Below are 25,225 nucleotides of genomic sequence, written 5' to 3'. Positions count from 1 at the left end.
TGTTGAGTCGCATCCTTCTGTTCTTGCAAGAAAGAAGTGGTTTTATTAGGTTCGGGGATTTTCAAGCAATGAGGGGAAGCTTTAAAAGCAAAAAGTTGCAAAGAAATACAAACCCATAAACACGTTGACTGCTGTTCAAACGAAGGCGCATGACCGAAAGGGATTTATCCATTTTAGAAGGATCAGAAGGTTGAGGTGGTGGTCAATCTAGACAGAGTGCTGACGAATGCCTCTCTCCCCATGGATATTGAAGAAATGATCCGGTGTCTTCCAGCATCTCGACGTAAGCAGGCGTCACACGAAGAAGTTTGTGACCACAAACCAGGAGCCCACATCTACAAGCGCAATGAGAGCTAGTGGCAAACCGCTTCCACTCAGGAAGACTACGCTGTCTCAAGTATCAGAAAGAACATGGTACAGTCACGTCTTCATCTTCAGTTTCAAACAACTTCTTTCCACATACGTCCAGGGGTGTGGCATCGATCGAGATTCGACCGTTTCCTACGTTTTTCCGGGCTCGACTTTCACCCCTTTCAGGCTCGCATTTCAGCCCGGTGATGCTCCGACTCACGCAGAGAAAAATGTAGTGGCTTGTCTGCAAACAAGAACCAGAGCTCATATAGGCGCATCGTAACCAGCTGACGGCTGAGGAGAGAATGTACAAGTTTCGCAGAGTTAGAGCAGCGCGCTACAGGTAAGTGGAACAGAGCTCTAAACTGACTTCCTAGCAGACAATTCATTTCAGGGGAGCTCTTAGCAACTTCACTAACGATCCAATGATACTCGCCTTTGAATAGATGTTCAGTCGAGGTTTGGCAGGATAGCAATTACGTGCGAACAGTCTTTCCGGGAAAGTCGGCCTGGTGACAATAAATTCCGGCTCGGTGGATGCAGCTTCGTCTTGTTCAGTGGATGCAGCTTCTTCTTGGTCGGTTGATGCAGGTTCGTCTACTTTTGACTCCGTGGTCATTACTGAAATACAATGACCAAATCCAGACATTTACCCAACGCTTTATTTTTAAAAACTTTTCCCAAAGAATTTCACAGCGGAGCTTAGTGAAAGGAGATACCTTCATAACGAGTTCTACTTTTGCCTTCTCGGGGAATTTACTTGGGAATTGCTTCTCTATCACTGGCGGATTGACTACGAGTCACCCTCCTCGAGGGCGTTACGCTGGACGGGGATACCATGCCGATCTGGGTTCAGTCGAGGGTGGTTCTTATGTGAGAATCTTCTTATGTTTGGTTCTCAATTGCAGCTGTTTAAAGGTGGTTCTGGTATATTTTGATGGGATGTTTTTGTTTTTCTAATTTTTAATTTTGTTTTTGTTTTTATTAGGTCTTTTTTTGATTTTTTTAAATAAAAAAATAAGCGGTGGCACGGTCGTAATATCAAGAACCACGCGCGCCCTCTGTCGACATTTCACACTTCTCGAAAAGGCGATTTGCCCAATTTGCTAATTTAAACTTGAGGTGTCCCAACTCCCTAATATCAAACTTGCGATTTGCCCAATTTGCCAATTTTTTTCTTTTATATTCTATTTTCTCTTACACATTCTTCCACTCTCTTTCTTTTTATATTATCTTTCCTCATATACTTTCACATTCACTTTTATCTTATATTTACACATTCACTTTATTAGTCTCAATTTAGAAAAACCACGAGCATATGAAAAGAATATATTTGGAGAATCTTCCAAACAGTCTAACAACAACGACAACACATAAAGGTTTCAGCTAATGTAATTTATAGTCGCTAAAATATAGTGTTATATATGATCTAACATAACATGTACAAAATAACAAATTATATATTAGCTATCATAACATGTACCAAGTAACAAATCATCTATCAATTTTTTTATACAAAATTATATATCAGGTAACAAAACATATACCAGATAACAAATATTTTATCAGATAACAACAAGTAACAAAATAATTTAGCAAATAACAAACAATTTATCAAAAAATATATCAACTCGCAAAGCATGTATCTATCAATTTATTAAGTAACAGATCATGTATGAAACAATGTATAATTCTTTGGAAAGAGGACCTAGTTTCCATAGCTGTCCAGCACAACACTTTTAAAATATAATTTTGGGAGATTTGATTCCAACATAAAAATAGTGTTTTACCACAGCGATTGGTGTTTATGTTGGATATAGTTAAAATACAAAGTGAGTTGAATTTGGAACGGAAGAAACTGAAATAATAATTAGAAAGTAAAGTTTAGAAAAATAAAATACAGATGAGAATTGTGTATGTGAGAGGAAAGGAAAAAAATAGAACAAGATAATGAGAAAAAGCTAAAAAAAATCATTTTTCTAACAAAAAGCTTACACACCTTACTTATCTTACACACCTTACACACTTACATAAAACAATTGGATTAAATTGATAGAGGCAAAATTTGAACTGAAATTATTTTTTATTTATGAGGGGTACAGTGCAAATATAAGATGTTTCTGGGTATATGGACGCTAATTAACTCTAAATAAAACTCATTTGATATAAATTTATTGTTATAGATATATAAATCTAACGTTCGTACAAAACCCATAGTATCTTTCATTGTCGTGTCCAAACTTGCAACACAAGGTGCCTTAGTCATTTATATATGTTGTAATTTATGAATGAAATGTCTGAAAATTGTATACTAATTTACAAATAGATAAATAAAACTCATTTGATATAAATTTATTGCTATAGATATTTAAATATATGTTCAACTAATCACCTAAAAAAATTTTAAAAATGGAAATTTTGGACTCTAAACTCATTTTAAAAAGTTTAAAGGCAGCTTTTAAAATTTAAATTTAAACAATAATGTTATGTATAAAAGATTTTGACTTTAAGACATAAAAATTCAACTAGTTTCTATTGCCATTAGACCATAAACACTTTAATATTTTACCCCTGACAATTTAGATGGATCTAATATTTTTTCAACTAATTAACAATATAACGTATATTTATATTTGGTGATATGTGGATCATTTTAAAAATAAACTAGAACAAAACGTTAAAATGTGTTACAACTATAGATCTTTTCACGACCTGGTACACATAGAAGAAGATTTATTCGCTTTGTTAACCACGCATATGTGGTCGGATGGTCAAGGCGTTCTGTGGATCTTCGTGCGTTGCAGATCCGAGTTCAAATCCGTACTACACCAGATTTTCAAGCGTGTGGCCTCTGGGGCTTTCACATTCTTTCCGAAAAATGGTTTACCATTTTTTATTCGCTTTGTGTATATTTTTATTATTTGTTGATCATATTGTCGCTTTGTGTATATTTTTATTATTTGCAGATCATATTGCTAATTCTGCACAATTTATTTTTCATGTATGGTCGCATGATGTTAAGGAATATTGTACTCCTATTTTGGCATACTAATGAGATCCTATCAGTTAGTATTATACATAGAAAATAATTATAAATATTAATATGATTAGATTTTCTTTTTGTAGACAAATTTGAGATTAGATTTTGCATTTTGTAGACAAATTTGAGATTTGCGATGCTATGGCCTATGTAAGATCAGTCGCATAGAAAAATGACATTAATTGTAGGTTTTATAACTCCTTTTAAGTTTACTAGGTGGACCGCCCGCACGCATGTGCATACATTAACATTATTATTAAATTGATAATTACATATTTACAACTATATGATACTTATGTTACATGTATGTGGTTAATATGAAAAATTCGATGTTACATATTGATATTTATACTATGTTCATATGAACAAAGAATACATTAGAACGTTTAGATTAAAAAATTCAGTGTTTCGTATAAAAAATATGAGTTATGAAAAATACAAAGTACCTTAAGTCCATAAAGTAGAGAAACCAGACCTTAAGACCAAGGCTTCGAGTTCTGTCTAGATTAAGGTAAAACCCACACATCATATAAGATCATATTTCTCATGTCTTGAGCGTCAGATCATCATGAAGAGTGCTCTCGTTTTTCTTAGCACCAACATCTTTCCAGTCTATTAAAAGCACTGTCCCATTAGATTCCACATGTTGATTGTGCAAAACTGCAAAAGAGGCAATCAAAATGCCAAAACATTGTAATCTCCATGAGAGAAGAAAGACTAAATAGGAATATAGATAGATAGATACTCACAAATGATTTGCTCTAGCACTCCTCATATCCTCATCAGAATTCAAATATATCTCACGGAAGAACTTGTTCAAAGCAGCGTCTCCTTCAAGCTTATCATCCTTCTATTCTTCTTCACTTCAGCTTCAACCTTGTCATTCACCAATACTTTCTTGGAAGAACTATAAGCCGGTCTCATTGAAACCTCTGCACCATTACACAAACAAATAATATAAATTTTAAAATGTTAAGAGTTTGTTTTTTTTTGTTCACTGTCAAGAGTTTGTTATTCAAACTTCTCATCAGGTGAAACTAAATAAAAAGAAAAAAGAAAGTAGAAAACATGTTTAAGAAATTCGGGTCTTGCAAAACTGCTGGTTGTTTAACATGTTCAAGAGAGGCCCATGTGATTATCTCTGCTTTTAAAAGACCTTTCTCTTAACTTTGGTTGATATTACTTCATATCTGCACTTCACTACTGCTATCTGAATACACACCGCAAGGAAAAAAAAAGTCAATACAATGTGTACAACTCAGAACATGGCATTGTTTGAGTTTAAAATGACTCTTGGTACTATCTAATAAAACATATCATTTATATCTGATAAAGCGTATCCTTTAGATACATAACTCTTTGAACTCCTTATAGGTTAAGCATGATTATTCTGTTAGTTCAAAAAGTTTTCAAAAGGTTTACAAGGACTGCTTGGTACTATCTAATAAAATGTATCCTTTAGATGTCAATTATCCAATTACATCAATAAACCAAATACCTTTCCCAACAATCTCGGTTTGAGATGATACGCTTTCTCTCTTGGAACATCAGTCACAATACTCAGATACAAAATCACTAACATAATTTACATAGAAGTGTTTATCATGGAGGTGTGTTCTGAGAATGCATTATGCTTCAAATGATCACATTTAACACTAATCTTAAAACATCAGAAATATATAATTGAGAAAAAACAAATATTTCACGCATAAACCCAATAAAAAAATCAGTCATGAAATATAAAAGAGAGATTTGAATTACCTGAGATTTATTATCATTGGTTTCATTGTAACATCAGAGATGATTTACGGTTTTCTTCTCTAAGCCTTGAGTCAGAAAAAAGGTAATTCTAACAAAAATATTTAAAGATGTAAACAATCCCCAAAAGATAACAAATTATATAATTGATAGGACAACGTCAATGAGTTTCAAAGTTTTTAATAAGCTTTGAGATTACCTTTGGCTCTCAGACGTACCAAAGAGGATCACACACAATAAATAAATTGCACTTGATTAGCATACACATCTTATATTATATTCTTGATAAGTGATTTAACATAATAAAAAAAAGAATTACCTTTTTCGAAAGGGATGATCAGTTCCTGGATAAACAGAGTCGCCTCTTTTTGTTAGTTGAATCACTACTGATGCAAAATATAGATAGAGATACAACATGGAGAGGAAGAGAATAAAAATAAACGGAGAAGAAGAATCCCCCATAAAATTACCAGTAATGGTGTTCCCGTATATGAGTTACTTATTGATTATCATACACCTACGCAAGATCACAAAAGTAGAATTTAAATTAGAACGATCAAAAACATATAAAAACTTAAAAGATAGATGCGTGAAACTAATAGGGGTGGCGTGATATTTATATAGCAAATTAGTTTAAGTTTCTAAATGACCTAGTTTTCAAGAGAAGCTATGAGATAGAATATCCTCTAATAAATTTTAATTCAGCTATGAGATATAATATCTTCTGATAAATTTTTAAAGATATTCTGGATGTAATATATACCTAATTTTGGTAACTCAAATCTTGCTATATATATATATATATATTTAAATATTAAATGGATGATATTAGGAAAGAATATATCTCGTCAGTTTATTGCAACTGGTTTTTGATAAAACAAATCCCACTATAAGGATTTAAATAATAGATAATAAGGAAAGAATAAGAAATTTTAACTTTAAAACCCCTCAACTAAGTTTGTTTTGGGTAAAAACCCTCAAACAAAATATTTAACAAAAAACTCCATAAACTAACTTTATTTAATGAATTAAACTCTAACAGGTCATAATTACCATTCCTACGAGTAAATATTTAGTTTAGGAGTGTCTACACTAAGTAAACATAGTTGAGGAATTTTATCCTTAAAAATGAAAAAATTCAAAGTATTGTAATAGGAGGATAAATTTTCAAAATACATTTTATAAATTAATGTATAAGCTTCTATAAATGACTTAGAACCTCTTATAATTATTTAAAACATCTGATAAGCCAATATAAATAATTTTATAAATGATTTATAAAGCATGCATTGAATTTTTAGACATTAATAGTTATTATGATACTTGATATACAAATATAATTATTTTTATACGAATATAAAATCATTATATCACATTTTATGTAATTTATAAATATATAAAAAAAATTGATCGCATTATTACTCTTTCTTAGTTTCAGCAATTAGCTACCATAAAAAAGTATTTCTAATATTATGTAGATTATTTGGAAAGTGGTAATTGACTTATCCTTTCCTTTTAGATATAATTATAATAAATAAAATTAAAAAATCATCGGTCAATCAAATTATAACAATTTGAAGAGTTCATTTATGATCAACACGTAATAAAAAATCATTTATGTGACTTCTCAATCACTATATAGTAGAATTTATATTTTTTAAAATAATTTATAACATTATATAAATAATTTTAAAATTCTGATAAATTTATTCTGTAAACAACGATAAATAATTTAAAAATCATATTAATAAACATGCTTGGATTTTAAAATTCTAACCTATGTATTGACTAGAAGACTTCTGTATAAGTCTTCTACAACCATAAAACTTCCACGGAAGTCTTCTGACGAACAGATTTGGAAAACAAAATCAACTTCATACTTTCAGCCAGTGAGATAACTTGATTAGCTTCTCGTATCACATAGAACTTCACCACGAAACATATCCACTTGTTAATGACCAAGATTGTTGAGTTTGAATCTTACAAAGTTTAGGATCAAAATCTTGGATTTTATTTTTGATGAATATAGAGAGAAAGTGAAAAATATGTAGTTTGTGTGCATAAGTAGTGAGATATGAAAAGTAAAAATTGAAACTTTGGTGCATTAAGAGCTTCAACAGTGTAAACATGTACACATACTGATGTTAGGAGTTTTCAAGGCTCCTAAGACAAATGATATAGTATAAAAGATTGTCGAACCAGTTCTGAGGGATATCAAAGCACCGAGAATGCAAGTACTCACTTAATCTACGTGAAACCAATGATTTAGATGGGTTTTAAACTTCTACTATACTAGAAAGCAATAACAGAATGATACTTTCTTGACTAAGGGAAAAGAGAACTCATGGGCATAGGGATTAGACCTAGGGTGATCAAGTATCGAACTAAGGATGGAAAATGATCAATCAAACTATCGACCTTAAGCCTAGACACAATTCTAAGCAAGCTCTATGTCTAGATGAATGCTCATTTGCTAACATATCTCAAACATCAAATGTCTTTGGTTGAATAATATGAAAGCAATCATTACTAACAAGTCTATTAGCTATCTTAGCACCTTTAACAACAAATGTCTTTGGCAAAGTATACTAAAAGCCTAGGAGAGTTGTCTCAGGCATTTCATCAAACACCTTTTGGGTGGGAAATGCCTATTGATCAACTTTTGAGTGGCCAACTCAGAAGATGCATTATGAATACTCTACTAGCAAGGAACAAGAATGATCTACACTAAAACATCCTAGAACTAACTTAATCACCCTTGATCTCCCTAACCCATGAATTCAAAAGGTGATTACTCACTAATCTCCATGATTCCTCTTAAACCCATATTGGATTTCAAATTAATCATGTAGAGAAATAGATAAAAAATCAACAAGAACACAAGATGAAAGCAATGAAATCTGAATCAAAAGAAGTTTTTTACTAGTTCTCCTCTAGAAAAGAGATTATCTTGCCTCCAATGGCTTACAAAAGTACTTAACTTAGGTTTAGAAAGTGTAAAACATCAAAACAAATGACCAAAAGGCCCCTGAAATAACATAAAAATCGTCCAAGCAAAACACGCGGAGTGACCTAGCATAGTTGCTCCAGGAGATCGCTCCCGACGCGTTTTTTCGTGTCTCGCCGCGTCAAAACGCGAGTGACTTGAGCTGGTTGCTCTGGCTGGGAGTGACTTGAGGTAGTCGCTCTGGACTGGTCGCTCTGGCTGGGAGCGACCTCGGTAGGTCGCTCAGAGAGATCGCTCCAGGATGCTCGAACAGGGTGGATATGCCTCTAGTAAATTGGTCATAACGCCTTCATTACATCTTCAAATGACTTGAAACCATTTCCATTAGATAGCTAACTCAATTTTCTGTGTCTCCACAAAATCTTAACAACAGAAGATTTCTCTAAAGGCTCCATCCATGCTCATCTTTCACCCCATTTTGGATCACAATGCTCCCAAACATCTCAAATCACTCCATGGCACACTCCAGCACCTAATAAGGACAATGAATGCAAAATGCAACCTAGACATGGCTAAATCATAATCTATATGATGAAAATGCTCATGGATGAATGGATAATACAATGCAAATATGCAAGATATCAACTCCCCCAAACTTGTTCTTTTACTTGTCCACAAGTGAACTTTCTAAAACTCATAGGAAGAGAAGTTTGAAGGTGGGAGCTCATAACCAAAAGAAACACAACTAGCAAACACAATTAGCACACTCTCTTATTACACTCTAGATTCTCTAGGCCTATCTCAACTCTTTTTGCCCTTACACTCATCATCAATCATCCACATATTCAAATCAACCAACTCTCACATTCGTTAAGCACAAAACATTAGGTGAATTCTTGCAAATGGTCAGTTGGTCCAAATCATTTGGTTGAGTAAGTGAAGGCTTTTATTCAAGTGATTCAAGAGGTTCAAAACATATGATCTTTAAGGTGGTTTACTCTCGAAACAAGTAGACTTAACATTGGACATAATATATCTAAGAAAAGGATCAACTCATGCATACAATGCTCAATCTCCATTGTTCTACCATTTTCCCAAACATACAATTACACAATCATTTCTCAATGTCAAACCCAACTCACATCTCTCACCAAAAGATTCTAAGAACATCAGCTCTTTCTCTTTGAAATCTACAAGGGATTTTTCACAACCTCAAAACATTTCTTAGCTCCTAACAACTTTGCTAGCCCTCTTTTCTTTCTTTTCTCTTTTTTCGGTTTTTTTTCATTTTTTTTTAAGGCTAGGGGCCAAGACTTTTCAAAACTTGAGCTAGAGGCTTCTCTACTTATCCCAATAAAACAATTCACTTAAGCACAAAGAGTCTATTCTTTTCTTTTTCATTTCTCCCAAATCATAATCACAACACTCACCCCCCCCCCCACCTATAGCTAGACAATAGAATGCCCAATCTAGCAAGAATGAAGATCAAGCATTGTCGTTCCCGATACTCTCAACATTATGTGCATGTAAGACTTTCCGAAAAAGACCTCACTCATCAAACAATGAAAGCTTAAAAGGAGGGAAATGTTTTGGGAGTGGTCTACCACTAGAGTTTGTCAAAAAAGATTGGCATAAAAGATGTGACAACTCAAGTGTGTATAGCCATGACTCAGTACACAAAGGACCATGAGGAAGAAGCATTAAGTTCGTTCAGTTCAAATAAGGTTGTAGTTGACTTCAAAGACTGAGTTTCAGCAATCAACAAGTTTCAGGAAGAGTTTTCAAGGCTCGAAACATACAAGTATTTTTGAGAGGTGCAAAAGCTACTCAGGTGCAACGTAGTGACCTTACAAGGCATTTAAAATCATTGCTCCCAATGCAAGTGAATGAAACCTATATGTTCTAGACTCTCCTAGAAATGCAAATGATGCAAACTAAATGATTGATTTTTTTTATATGCAAATAGGTATGCAATGCATGACTCAATGAAACAACATCAAAGCAAACATGATCAAATACTTGGTACCTCCCCCAAACTTGAGTTACACAGTCTCTGTGTTGTCAAGTAGAGAGAGAGATACCGAAAAGAAGACTAATATACAAAAATGAATGGTATATACAGGGGAGTGTGGTGGGTTACCTTCTATGGGGAATGAGTAGAGGGAGATGCTCCCTCCTCGTCGTCCTCAGGTGGTAACTCTTCAAGGTGCTCATCAGCAGGAGTGTCCATCTCTTCAATGTAGAAGGCTTGCCCGAACACAGTTGGTTTCCTCATTTTCCTCTTGATGTCAAAGTGGAGGATGTTCTCTTTACCCAAATGGAGATCAATCGTGCCTTCCTTCACATTAACAATAGCTCCTGCTGTAGCTAAGAATGGTCTTCCTAGAATCAATGGGTCTTGAGCCTCCTCACCCATCTCAAGCACCACAAAATCTGTAGGTATCTCATACCTTCCAATCTTCACAGGGAGGTCCTCTAAGATGCCCACAGGGTACTTCACTGAACGATCAGCTAACACCAGAGAGAGTCTACACTTCTTGTACTGAGTGAATCCAAGCTTCTTTGCAACAGACAAAGGCATCAAGCTGACACTAGCTCCCAAATCGCAGAGACATTTCTCAAATACCATAGGTCCAAGAGCACAAGGTAGTGTGAAGCATCCTGGATCCTCTAACTTCTCTGGAACATCAAGCCTCTGGATGATGGCACTGCACTCATGGGTAAGAATCATCATGCCTTCCATCTCCTTCTTCTTTGCAGCTACAACATCTTTCAGGAACTTACTGTATTGAGGAACCAACATGAAAGCATCAATGATGGGCATTGCAACCTGAGCTTCACTCATTTGCTTGTCAAACAGAGCCTTGTATTTTTCTAACAGCTGCCTCTTGAATCTACCTGGGAATGGAAGCTTGGGTTCATAGGGAGGAGGAACAAAAGCATTCTCACTTGCTGGAACAGCAACTTCACCATCTTGTATTATTTTCTTCTCTTCTCCAACCTTTCTTTACCTTTAGCTTCCATAACCTTCTCCAAATCTCATCATTGATCTTCTCATCAACAATTACCACATCATCATCTAAGTTGATGGCCACCTCTTCACCTAGTTTCTAAGCATCCTTGGTGAGGGTTCTAGGAGGTAACTGTTTACCACTCCTAAAGGTGATAGCTTTGGCCTCCTTGGGATTTTGGTCAGATTTTCCAGGTAGAGATCCTTGCTGGCGATTCTGGTGAGTGTTCATGGAAGCAAACTGATTCTCTAAATTCTTGACTGTAGAAGCAAGGTGTGAGAACTTGTTGTTGAGCTCATTGTAGCTCCCATCAATCTTGGAATGAAGGTTCTTCAACTCATAACCAACATGCTTCTCACTTCTAGTCTGAGACTCCAAGATTTGTTTCAGTAAGGTATCAGTGCTGCTCTCTTGAGGAGCAGAGGAACCAGACGAGGGGTTTTGCTGAGGCTGATAGCTGCCTTGCTGGTTGTTTCTAGGCGGATAACCACTCTGTTGGTTGTTTGGATAGGATTTTTGTTGGTAGTTGTTGTACTGAAAGTTGGGCTCCTTTTTGTACCAGCTACCATTGTTGTTAATAAAACACAACTCTTCTTGACCTTCCAAACCCTCAACCTCATTGACAGCAGGTGGATCTTCCTGCTTGGAGTTACCAACAAACTTCAGCTGCTCTTGGGTGGCTTTTTCAGCAATGAGTAGGTCGATCTTGTCTTCCAAAGCTTTGATCTCTTTCCTCGTCTGCTTATCATCTGTTCTACTGCCTCTGCCGTGGTCTCCACTGTAGACTGCATCACTCTTTACCATGTTGTCAACCAGCTCTTCTGCATCCTCTTCAGTTCTCCCCAAGAAGAACCCATTGCTAGCTGTATCCAGTCTGGCTCTGTACTTAGGAAGAGCACCACGGTAGAATGTGCTCAGCAAGCTCTCCATAGAGAAGCCATGGTGTGGGCATTGAGCTTGGTAGCCCTTGAATCTCTCCCAGGCTTCGCTGAAGCCTTCCAAGTTCTTCTGTTGAAAGCTGAAAATCTCGTTTCTCAGCTTAGCAGTTCTTGAAGTAGAGAAGAACTTCTCCAAGAATGCTTTCTTGCAGTCATCCCAAGTGGTGATAGAGTCGCTGGGTAGAGACTTCTCCCACTGACGTGCCTTATCCCCCAAAGAGAAAGGGAATAGCTTGAGCTTTAAGGCATCTTCGGACACACCATTGGTTTTTGACAACCCACAGTAGCTGTCGAACCTGTCCAAGTGATCAAATGGATCCTCTAGAGCCAAGCCATGATACTTGTTGTTCTCGATCACGTTGAGGAGTCCTGATTTGATCTAAAAGTTGTTGGCTGCCACAGCGGGTGCTCGGATTCCCAATCTATGACCATGAATGTTGGGGCGGTCGTAAGTGCCAATGGGTCGAGCTGCTCGCTGTTGGTTTTGAGGTATGTCTCCCATATCAGTATCCAATCTCTGCAAGTGAGCCTGTTGCTCTTCTTCTCTTCTCTTTCTAGCACACTCTCTCTCTAAAGCTCTGATGTCTGCAGCTCTTGGAACTAGGTTTGATGGACCCCTGCTCCGCAAGTTCATACACCTGTAGATTAAAGGGAGGTGAAGAAAGAGAATCAGTAACAAAAAAAAATGACTTAGTCTCAAGCAAGTGACTAAATCTCAATGTTCAAATCTACTCAGAATTTGGCAACGGCGCCAATTTTTAGGAGTTTTCAAGGCTCCTAAGACAAATGATGTAGTATAAAAGATTGTCGAACCAGTTCTGAGGGATATCAAAGCACCGACAATGCAAGTACTCACTTAATCTAAGTGTAACCAATGATTTAGATGGGTTTTAAACTACTACTATACTAGAAAGCAATAACAGAATGATACTTTCTTGACTAAGGGAAAAGAGAACTCATGGGCATAGGGATTAGACCTTGGGTGATCAAGTATCGAACTAAGGATGGCAAATGATCAATCAAACTATCGACCTTAAGCCTAGACACAATTCTAAGCAAGCTCTATGTCTAGATGAATGCTCATTTGCTAACATATCTCAAACATCAAATGTCTTTGGTTGAATAATATGAAAGCAATCATTACTAACAAGTCTATTAGCTATCTTAGCACTTTTAACAACAAATGTCTTTGGCAAAGTATACTAAAAGCCTAGGAGAGTTGTCTCAGGCATTTCATCAAACACCTTTTGGGTGGAAAATGCCTATTGATCAACTTTTGAGTGGCCAACTCAGAAGATGCATTATGAATACTCTACTAGCAAGGAACAAGAATGATCTACACTAAAACATCCTAGAACTAACCTAATCACCCTTGATCTCCCTAACCCATGAATTCAAAAGGTGATTATTCACTAATCTCCATGATTCCTCTTAAACCCATATTAGATTTCAAATTAATCATGTAGAGAAATAGATAAGAAATCAACAAGAACACAAGATGAAAGCAATGAAATCTGAATCAAAAGAAGTTTTTTACTAGTTCTCCTCTAGAAAAGAGATTATCTTGCCCCCAATGGCTTACAAAAGTACTTAACTTAGGTTTAGAAAGTGTAAAACATCAAAACAAATGACCAAAAGGCCCCTGAAATAACATAAAAATCGTCCAAGCAAAACACGCGGAGTGACCTAGCATAGTCGCTCCAGAAGGTCGCTCCCGACGCATTTTTTCGTGTCTCGCTGCGTCAAAACGCGAGTGACTTGAGCTGGTCGCTCTGGCTGGGATTGACTTGAGGTAGTCGCTCTGGACTGGTCGCTCTGGCTGGGAGCGACCTCGGTAGGTCGCTCTGAGAGATCGCTCCAGGATGCTCGAACAGGGTGGATATGCCTCTAGTAAATTGGTCATAACTCCTTCATTACATCTTCAAATGACTTGAAACCACTTCCATTAGAAAGCTAACTCAATTTGCTGTGTTTCCACAAAATCTTAGCAACAGAAGATTTCTCTAAAAGCTCCATCCATGCTCATCTTTCACCCCTTTTTGGATCACAATGCTCCCAAACATCTCAAATCACTCTATGGCACACTCCAGCACCTAATAAGGACAATGAATGCAAAATGCAACTTAGACATGGCTAAATCATAATCTATATGATGAAAATGCTCATGGATGAATGGATAAAACAATGCAAATATGCAAGATATCACATACTAATATACCGAAACTTAATTTGGCAAAATAATATTATACACTAAATATATACCATTTTTATTGGTAAATATTTATAAAATATCTCAACAATTATTACTTTTAAATGAGAGAATAGTTTCTTATGTGAAAATATGGTATATATATTAGAAATTTATATAAATAATATATATATATATATATATATTTTAATTTTCAAAGAAATTAAAATTTAATTAAATATTTAATATATGAAAATAATAATTTATTGAATTTAGATACTTAAACTATGAATTTTAGCAATGATGATGCTCATAGAAAATTGATATGATATAAACATAGAATGAAAATCAGTACTAACTAAAATACATTAAATACACCAACACATAAATTGACTGCTGGGCCAGTGGGTCCTTTAAATTTTTCCAACTTTATAAGGGCCAATAAGATGATTTGAGAAAAAGGAGAAAACCAAAGTGGACAAAAAAGACCACAAAGATTGTCTCTAGTATTAATTTATCATCTTCTTCTTTGTAATTTTACGCAGGGATGTTCAATCAAGTAAATTCAAACAAATTTAAATCAAACTAAACCGAATAGAAAAAAACTTAAACCAAAATAGAAAATGTACTTTGAATTTGATAATAACGAATAAACGATTGTTATTTTTCCAAAAATTATAGTTTCACTACTCAAAACTCTAAATTTGAATTTTCATCTTTTTATTTGAATCTTGATCCTTATAATAAATTATACATCATATTCATGATTCTTAAGTATTTTCTCATTCATAGTTTTAATATTTAAAACTTTTGTATATTTTAAATATTTCAAATTTATTTTTATAATTTAAATTTTACACATAAAAGTTTTTTTTAATCAAAATAAGATTTATAATATTTTAAAAGTAGAATTAGACAACGAAAATATTACAAAAGAAACTTAATAAAAAATATTTTTGAGAAGATACATGAAAACATAATTATTAAACAAATTTAAATATTACAACAACACTAATAGTCTAGTAAATTTTCTCTGGAACTTCTAAAATATTATCCAAACAAATTATGTGTAATCGAAAATATAGCATTAATAAAATAATTTTATATAATAATGTGGTATTTTGCTTGTATTTTATTATTTAATTATGTATCTCTATTTATAATTTTATATTTTAGTGTAAGATTTTATTAATTAATATTACTATAATATTTTTATATATGTGCTAGTTATCTATAAAATTTTTATGAATTAAGACAAATATAAAGAATATAGTGTAAATTACAAATAATTTTGAAGTTAAATTTGAAGTTTTGCTTTTGGAGAAGAATACCTTGAAACTGCAAAACTCTATAATAAAGAGTTTTTTTTTGAGATGGTAGGAGGGAATAAAGGTAAAGGTTTTGTGAGACAGAACTAAAAGATGTGGAAACAAAGGGTCAAAATTAGGAGACAACACGCAAGCTTAAGATAGTCGTGCTACTTTTATACAAAAATTAGCTGTGTTAATAAGATAATCCTATGCTTATTTTTATTAGGTAACAAAATACTATTAGTAAGTATCTTTTTCAGGTGAGTGAAGATGAGATTACAGTTTCATCATAGCAATGGTTATACGTGGGTTTTAAAATATAATAACATATTATATATCTAGCTGAGTTAACCATATCATGTAAAATTTACAACATGTTGTTTCGGCACATTATTCCATAATATCAGCTAGTTTAACCAAATATCGGATAATATTCCATAACATGTTTCGGCACAACATGTTTATTTTAATTTTTCAGACCCCTGGAACATTTGGTTAAACAACGCAATAAACAAAACATTTTGTTAATTACATTCGAATTTGTACAAAAAAAAAAAGGAAAATAAAATAAATAAACCTGTACCTTTTTCTTTACTTACACGTCATACATTTGGAAACTTACTCACACGTAAATAAAAAAATAAAAAAAAAAAGCAAAAATTCCCCACAAAGACAAAACTTACATATCGACACCATCTCCCATCTTTACCGGAAAAAACATTCACCAGCCGGAAGTTGCCGTCTTTCAGTTTCCTAATAGTTTCCCATGAAGAAAGGTTCCTCGTAGGGAAACGAGTCCCAGAAACCGTCCACTTTGTGATCATTCGTGTCTACCAAAAGATCAGGGAGGTCGGAGAAAGCGTCGTCCGCGACTGAAGATGACGTCATAGATGACGTCCCCGTGCTAGACGGTGACTCCGGGGCTTTCCATTCCACTGCGGCTGCTGCAGCGGCGGCTTGAATGTCTTTAGGATCTGCGCTGGCCGGTCTCGGCAAATGGCAAGCGAGCTCAGGGAAATTGAGGTGAGCAGAGCCGCCTTTGATGGCTAAAGCCGCCACGTCGTGTGCACGCGCCGCCATCTCCGGTTTGGAGAAAGTGCCGAGCCAGATTCTTGATTTCTTTCTTGGCTCTCTGATCTCAGACACCCATTTTCCCCATTGTCTCATTCTGACCCCACGAAAATTGGGATGCTTAGAAACACTCTTTTGCTCATTTTTAGACTTCGTGTTCTTTCCGTTTCTCTCCGGCACTGGTGACCGGAGATTACGTTCCGACCGGGGAAGAGAAGAGTCTTGCATCTAAATTAAGGAGATAAGGAAAAAGTTTGTATGTGTTTTTTTGTAGTTTGGGGTGAGAGAGTAGGAATAGTCGTGGAAGAGAGCCTGGTTTGCTTCTTCTAATATATACATCCAAAACTACGAAGCAATTATTCTTGTGTGTATGTTTATTTATTTTTATATATATAAAACTAAAATTAAATATTAAAAGCTAAAAATGACTTGACTGCGTTAAGATTTTTTCTGTTCTTTTCTTTTTGTTTTTCCTTGCAATAATAATACTTTTTGTTGCAATAATAATACTTTACTTTGTGTATGTATAATATTCATTACTTTGCCCTGAATTGGACACTTGTTCGTTTGTATCACGCTAGTGTACTTTTATCACTTGTGTCTCTCCTAAATAATCTAATTAGACTTTCCAATTTAAATACACGTAACTGAACCTTGTCGGATTCAATCTCTATTACATTATTCTGATTGGGTTTTGAACATTTTTAAATAAGTATTGAGTCTATAATTATCTTTTGAAGGTCTAATAGAACTAACTAACCAAAGTAGTTTAAAACAAATTTGATATTAGTTTATGGATATAGATGTTAAGAATGTTACGTCAACAATAATTGAGAACATGTTACCTTTTAATTTACTATTAGTTGGTTTTTAAATGAAAGTCGTGGAGTTCTTTTTAGGTTAAATTTTGTTAAGATTTGACACTTCTAAACTATAAAGTTTTTAATTTCTGACATACGCTCTAGCCTTCATATTAAGAAATCTATCAGAAGCAATTTTCTACATGTGGATTATATCAAACTAAGTTTTATATAACTCTAGATTGATTATTTCCCGTGTGCCTAGACATTTTCGCACGTACAGTAAATTTTAGGGAAAAGTTAGTAAGGGCAACATTATCAATAGGTCCCCAGATAAAAGTCCCCAAATGAATAGTACAAGGATTTACAAGGACTCACCTCATTTGTCCCTTATTTAAGGATTTTTTCTCTTCTTTTTTCCTCGGTCCTGATGTTTTGTGGCCCCTCCCCCTCCTTAGGGACCCTTAAGGGACTAACTGATAATGTTGGTCTAAGTGGAAGTTGTGGTCCCTTGTGTAGTTTTTGTATTACTTCAAAATTTGTTTTATTTTTCGATCTTTTGTTAGTTCTCCGAAAATGTTATATTTTCGTTTTTCCGACCATGACCTATGTCCGTCTACAAAGTTCACTCACGTTTTTCACTTGGATTTTGACAAAGACAACGATTAGTATTAGTGAATACATCTGTAATCCAGTTTCTAAATATCATAATTAATTAAATTAGCAGTGCAACCAAGTGTTACTATCTCCGTTGAAAATATCCAAGAATAAAACTTAGAATTCACATAATTGAAGGATATTAAAGACGAAACTAGTATTACTTTTGGATCTGGAAAATTACATGCTTCAGTCTTAATCCTCATGATAATTAAAAAGTTAATTAGCTGTGGAAGTAAACTTATAATAATCTTTTCCAAAAAAAGTAAAGTTATAATAATAAAAATAAATAATATTAGTCTCTTTTAAGTTATCTCGCTGTGAACAAACATATATAGTTCTTAGTTAAAATTTATTAACGGAGCATTTAAGAAAAAACAGAACGATAACTGTATTTAACTATAAATGTGACAATGTTACAACAGTAATTAACAACCTGTCAATATCTGTACTTAGAAGCAATTGACGAATTACATTTTTCAATTGACATTTGCGAATATGCGAATAATAATTGTAAAAGGTTTCTAATAAAGAAATTGTGTAGAAGATTGCTGCGGACGACGCACGTACGCAAAACGACATAAACACACGTTATGTATATCAGTATATGTACAAAGTATATGATGTTGAAAATGTATACATTATAATTAGAGGGAGCAAGTTACGTGCTGGTTTTTTATGGCGGGGTCCATTTGACGACTTATTTATACGACAAAATAAATAAAACTAGAATTACAAGTTTAGTGATTACATGTTTATTATTCTTAAAACTGTGTGTATGTTTTATATGCATGTCTTGATTCGTAAATAGTTTAACTACTGACCATTAGAAAATGAAAGAGGAATGCCCTTTTCAAATTGTTAGTATATTTTTATAAAACACCGGTTTATAAAAGAGGATTACAAGTTACAACCGAAACTTTATTTTGCACTACAACTATTCACCTACCAAATTCGGCTATTAAATGCTTAATAAATACTCCCTCTGTTCCTGAAAGAAAGATTTTTTAGAATATTCATGCATATTAAGGAAACAATTAACTTTTTACAATTGAATTTATTATTTATTTTACTATATATTTTCCAATAAATATCAACCAATAGTATTCAACCAATTCAAATATTTTCAATTAATGTTTTTAAAAGTATACAATTTTTCAACATTAACTACTAAAAGTACTTTAAAGTTTTAGAAAATCTATCATTTTAGAACAAAAAATAAATCTAAAAAATCCTATTTTCAGGAACAGAGGGAGTATAAGGGTCTGAAGTAGTCCTGGGCATATAAACCGGATCCGCAAAACCCGACCCGACCCGATCCGAAAAATCCGAAAATGTTCGGCTTCGGTTTTGCCTAATAACCGATCGGTTTTGAAATTTCTGTGATTCGGATTTCGGTTCGGTTCGGATTAAAACACGGAACCGTTCGGTTTACCCGAAAACCGAATAACAAACCAACAACCTGTCATTATTGTTCTTAGGTTAGGCGTGTCTCTTGGGACTCGATGTTTTCTAACTTTTCTTCTCGACTCTCGAACAAACGAAACCGTAGAGTCCTAAGCAACGATTGCGATTTCGAATGCATCTTGAGAAACTGGAATCCTTTAAGGATGTTGTCCCTTCTCCCTTCCCTTATATTTCACCATCTCCCTCTCCAATTGAAACATATCCTCTCTCAGCTTTTTCAACGAATCAATCGAAGGTATGAACTTGAACTTGTTACTTCTTTAATTTTTTTTATGTTAAAGTGATAAGTCGATAATGATGTTTGTGATTGTGATGTTTTGAAATTTGAGAATGAAATTTGAGAAGTGTGTTCTTTATCAAGTTGATAACTTTAGATTGTGCTCTAGTTCCATAATAGAGTTAGAGTAAATCACTTTGCAGTTTATATTTTGTGATTTTGATGTATTCAGAACTCAAGTTGATATCTCGTTTTTGTTTTGCAGATGGATTCTTCATCACCTCAACGTGAAGCTATCAGAGATGATGATGAAACTCAGGGAAACGATGATGAGTTTGGGACAACTAGTCCTGTTACTGCAAGTGGAAACAAAAGGAAGACCAAGTCAGCTGCAGCTGTTAAGAAGAAGAAGAATACAAGTACAAGGTCAACAGTTTGGAATCATTACACAAGACTGAAGGATAATCGGAACAAATGCAGCTGCAACTATTGCGGTAGAGTTATGCGTTGTGCAACGTCCAATGGCACTTCATGTCTCAAGAAGCATCTTGGTATCTGCAAGGAACATCAGACATGGGTACAAAGTCAGTCTCAGACTCAACATACTCTGAATGCCGAAAGTGATGATGAAGATGGTGTTCAGTTGAAGCTGGCGAGGGTTTCTAATGAAGTTGTAAGGGAAGCTACTAATGAGATGCTTGTCATATCGGAGTTGCCACTATCCTTTGTTGATGGTTTGGGATGGAAGCACTTCTGCAACAAGGTGAATCTTCCTAAGCCACATTCACGAAGAACAGCAACAAGGGATATTGTTGAGTTGTATGCAAAGAGGAAATCAGATTTGATGCAGCTGATCAGTGGCAACAAGCAAAGGGTTTCTTTAACAACAGACATTTGGGTTGCACCAAGTACAGCAGCTAGCTACATGGTCATCACGGCACACTTCATCGATGATAGATGGAAACTTAGGAAGTTCATCATTGGTTTCAAGCATGTAGCGGATCATAAAGGGGTGACAATATGCTCTGTCTTGCTGGAGTGTATGGCTGAATGGGGGATAAAGAAAGTGTTTACAATAACAGTAGACAATGCCACTGCGAACACTAATGCTCTGAAGTTGTTCAGGGATGCATTCAACGCTTTAGGACCTGAGTGCTTAGTGCTGGGAGGTGAGCTTCTGCATCTACGTTGTTGTGCTCATATCATCAACTTGGTTGTGCGAGATGGTATGCTAGAGGTGGATGCGAGTGTGTGTGCAATAAGGAACGCCATACAATATATCAGAGCTTCTTCTAAGAGAGTCGAATCATTTGATCAGAAGGTTGAGTCAGCAAGGATGACAAGAGGTAGCTTATCTTTGGACTGCAAGACACGATGGAATTCAACCTACCTGATGTTGTCAAGGGCCTTGAAGTTTAGAGCAGCGTTTGATAGAATGGAAGTTGAGGACAAGCTTTACAATGATCACTTTCAAGAGACTGTGGAGGGCAAGAAGAGGGTTGGACCACCAACTTCAGAGGATTGGGATAAAGTGGAGGGTTTGGTTAAGTTCCTGGTAATATTCTACAACTCGACTTTAGTTGTCTCTGCTTCTAACTCGCCTAGTTCCTACAAGTGTTACAATGAGATTGTCACCATAGAAGGAATCTGATTACATTGAGTACTAGTACGGATGAGAAGCTTAGGACAAAGGCTATGGTTATGAGGGCAAAGTTTAATAAGTATTGGGATGGTCTAAAAGACATTAATAGGCTGTTGATTGTTGCAAGTGTCTTTGACCCGAGGACAAGATGAAGTTTGCTGGTCTTTGCTTTGAAAAGCTTTATGGGAAAGATAGTCCACAAAGTAAGGTGCTCTACGACTCAGTCACTGATGTCATGGAAAGGCTTTTTGATGAGTACAACGCCTCTGCAGCATCACACACTGCTCCAGCATTTGGTTCATCGTCTCAGAGTCAGAGTGTCCAAGAGTCACAAGATGAGGCTGCGATGGATTCTTCTGATGAGAATGAGTATGGGTATGAAAGAATGGATTCCTTGTACAAGGAAATGGTGAACGAGTTGGGATTTCAAGATGCAAGCACTGAGTTAGAGCTATACTTGAAGGAGAAGGTAGAAATTCCTAAACCCAATCCTCTAGGAATTCCATTTGATGTTTTAGGTTGGTGGAGGATCAACAGTTCAAAGTACCCGACCTTAGCTGCCATAGCTAAGGATGTTCTAGCTATGCAAGTCTCTTCTGTTGCATCAGAGTCTGCCTTTAGCACAAGTAATCGAATCCTTGATCCATCGAGAAGTTGCTTGACCCACTACATGATTGAGGTTCTCATGTGCACAGAACAATGGCTTAAGTGTGAGATTCGAATCAATGAAAGAAACGTGGTTTCAACTCAGCAACTGATTGCTGAGATTGAATTACAAGATGAACTACAAAGAGGTATGTTCTTAGTTCTTAAGTTGTATTAAGTTTTGAGTATTCCAGTTCAGCTTTTAATCTTCTCTTTTCATTTTGTGTAGAGTTTGAGCCGCAGCTGCACTTCCAAACCTGAGAGTCTTAGGCTGAGAATGTGTCATGCGAATCAAGTTCTAAGCAAGGTACATGTTCTTATTTACTGATAGAGTTTGAGTCTCAGCTGCATTGCTTGTTGACGAGTTCAAGTTTTAATCCTCTGCTCTCTTTTGTAGGTCTCTCTTCTGTTTGCATTGCTTAGAAGTGTCTTGAAGAACATTTTATCTGGTTTTATTATGTTTCAGTTTGTTTGAGGATGTTATTTCTGTTTCAAGGATGTTGCTTCTTCTGTTTGTTTGAGGATGTTACTTCTGCTTTCATGATGTTGTTTCTGTTTTAAGGATGTTGCTTCAGTTTGTTTCAGTTTGTTTGAGCCTTTGAGGATGTTGTTTCAGTTTCTATGATATTGTTTCAGTTTGATACTTTGATAGTTTGATTCTAGAATGTTTTTTTTTTATGTTGTATTTTCGGGTTTTTCGGGTTAAAATCCGAACCGAAACGATTTTTTCGGGTTAAAATCCGAACCGGTGTTAATTCGGTTCTCATTCGGATTCCAAAAAAGAATAGAAACCCGAACCGGATCCGATATAAACCGAACCGATCTGATCCGTAATTTAACCGGTTCTTAATCGGGTTACATTTGACATAACCCGAAAAATCCGAAAACCGAATAACCCGACCCGACCCGAACCGAGTATCCGAATGCCCAGGACTAGTCTGAAGCATGATGTCGTGGAAATGATGCTAATTGACAACAAAGCACAATCCTGAAAACTTCACATGCATGTTTCAGTTTAAGCAAATCAATTTTATTATACTATTTGATGAAATTTTGTTTCTTAGGATTTACGAAATGTGCATACATATTGTGAGTTAAATTACAAAGTAAAAAACAACAAACAATTACTATTTTATAGTTGTATTAAAACATACCCGACTTAATTAACATAAATTTATGGTCCAACTTTTCTAACTATATGCAGTCTTTTATTATTTTTAAATCAGATCTAGTTAATCTGTGATATATAAAGGGGAATTTTTGATGAAAGGAAAATATAAAAGAATTTTTATTCCAATTATCTTATTATATAAAACAAAATGTCTCCAATAAACATAGCACACGTAATAATAACAATTCACTAAATTTTAACATGTACTATTGTTAATTAAAAATATAACTTAAATCAGTGTAGTAATGCTAAGTTCTTTTGTTAATTATTTAGATCTTAAAATAAAAAATAAAAAAATAATTAGTACTTTTCAAAAAAATAGGAAACTATAATAACTAAAAAGTATATGTTTGAAAAAGTGAAAGATTCCTTCGGCAATTATTATATCTATATTATTAAAACTAAAATACCTTTTAGTACTGTTTGGAAACATAAATAACAGTATATAATAAAATTGTTTGGAAACATGGATAGCAGTATAAAATAAAATATATTATCTTTTTAGTAATTTTTAATTAATATATTACATTAATTGTTTTTTCATATTTCACTCAATTTAATAATTTCAGTAATTATACTACCTTAACAATTCATCACATCATTAATTATATTACCATAATAATAATAGTAATTTTTATTTATTTATTAGTTAATCAATATTAACTTTGTGTCAATTATAAATCAAAATGTAAAATAACTGTTTTTTTGCATATGGTTGAACGTACGTTTTAGTTTGTTTTACTAAAACTTTTTTTATATATTTTAGTTTCAATCGGTGGAAATTACGTAGCCAAAAAATTCAAAAACATTTTTGTGAATAAAATGATAACTTAAATCAAAATAATAAAAATGTATTATATTTATTGTCACTTAAATTTTTACTCCATATAATTATTTTACTAAATAAAAAATTCTTTTTATTTCACTTAATTTAGCCAAACACATAGAAATAGTCTTTTTATTAGTTTTATAAATCAGTTAGGCATGAACATATGCTATCCATTTATGTACAAGTTGTTATTTTTGGATAACATTATTTTAAAATTACGTATGCTTGAATATTATAATTTATGTGTGGATTATGAGTTGAGTCATTCTCGGTCTTGACGAGTTCGGTTCTAATATATAGGAACCTAAAATATCTAAATAACAAATGTATCTGAAACATGTTCGATATTTGTACCAAAAATAATCATATTACCCGATTCGGTCCAGGTCTTTTGAATACAATTAGTTATATTACGACTCATCTAAAATATATAACATTAATTATGAAAATTAAATATCAATATATTAAATAAGAACCAATATTCGCACGGTGCGCGGATCAATCTCTAGATCTATATTATTAAAACCGATGTACATTTAGGAATTTTTTGGAAACATTGATAGCCATATAAAAAGGAGTATAATGTTGTTTGAAACATGGATAGCAGTATAAAAAATAAGTATATTGTCCTTTTAGTAATTTCACTTATGGAACTAACCTTATTTTCAAACAGATTTATTACATCTTTTATTTCCTTATTTTCATTCATCTTACATACTTTATTAATTATATTAATTTAACAATAAATCACATCATTAATTATATTAACAAAATAATAATATTGTAGATTTTTTTTTATTAGTTAATCAAATTAACTTTGTACCAATTATAAAATCAAAATGTAAAATAATCAAGTTTTGCATTTGATTAAAAGTTTGGTTTAGTCTATTTTACTATTTTTATCTTAATTTCAATCGGTGAAAAATTACATAGCCAAACACTAATTCAAGACATTAAAACGTATTACATATATTGTCACTTAATTTTTCAGACCATATAACTATTTTACTAAATAAAAAACTTTTTTCTGTTTCACTTAATTTAGTCAAACACATAGAGATAAAAAAAAATTATTTGCTTATAGAATCAGTTAGGCATGGACACTCGGGTATCCATTCAAATATATTGTTTCTTTTGGGTATCATATTATTTTGGGTTTAAAGGTCCCGCTTAGATTTTATAA

At 34.0% G+C, this 25,225-nt stretch overlaps 2 protein-coding genes and 1 non-coding gene across 3 annotated transcripts; 2 read left to right on the top strand and 1 right to left on the bottom strand.

Annotated features, from left to right (window-relative positions):
• Nucleotides 1-12,041: 12,041 nt before the first annotated feature.
• On the top strand, nt 12,042-12,148 carry LOC125593878. The gene has a single exon (XR_007329700.1). It is a non-coding gene; the product is annotated as a small nucleolar RNA R71 (small nucleolar RNA).
• A 3,903-nt stretch (nt 12,149-16,051) lies between these two features.
• On the bottom strand, nt 16,052-16,912 carry LOC125593877 (ethylene-responsive transcription factor ERF039-like). The gene has a single exon (XM_048770240.1). The coding sequence runs from the start codon at nt 16,840-16,842 to the stop codon at nt 16,297-16,299; it is 546 nt and encodes a 181-aa protein (XP_048626197.1). The 5' UTR covers nt 16,843-16,912; the 3' UTR covers nt 16,052-16,296.
• A 3,108-nt stretch (nt 16,913-20,020) lies between these two features.
• On the top strand, nt 20,021-21,406 carry LOC125593876 (zinc finger BED domain-containing protein RICESLEEPER 2-like). The gene has a single exon (XM_048770239.1). It carries the CDS (start codon nt 20,021-20,023, stop codon nt 21,404-21,406), a length of 1,386 nt encoding a protein of 461 aa, XP_048626196.1.
• Nucleotides 21,407-25,225: the final 3,819 nt, after the last annotated feature.

The sequence above is a fragment of the Brassica napus genome (assembly GCF_020379485.1).
Source record: "Brassica napus cultivar Da-Ae chromosome A1 unlocalized genomic scaffold, Da-Ae chrA01_Random_17, whole genome shotgun sequence".
NCBI lineage: Eukaryota > Viridiplantae > Streptophyta > Magnoliopsida > Brassicales > Brassicaceae > Brassica > Brassica napus.
The sequence above is the reverse complement of the archived record's forward strand: the minus strand, read 5'-3'. Positions and strand labels throughout refer to the sequence as shown.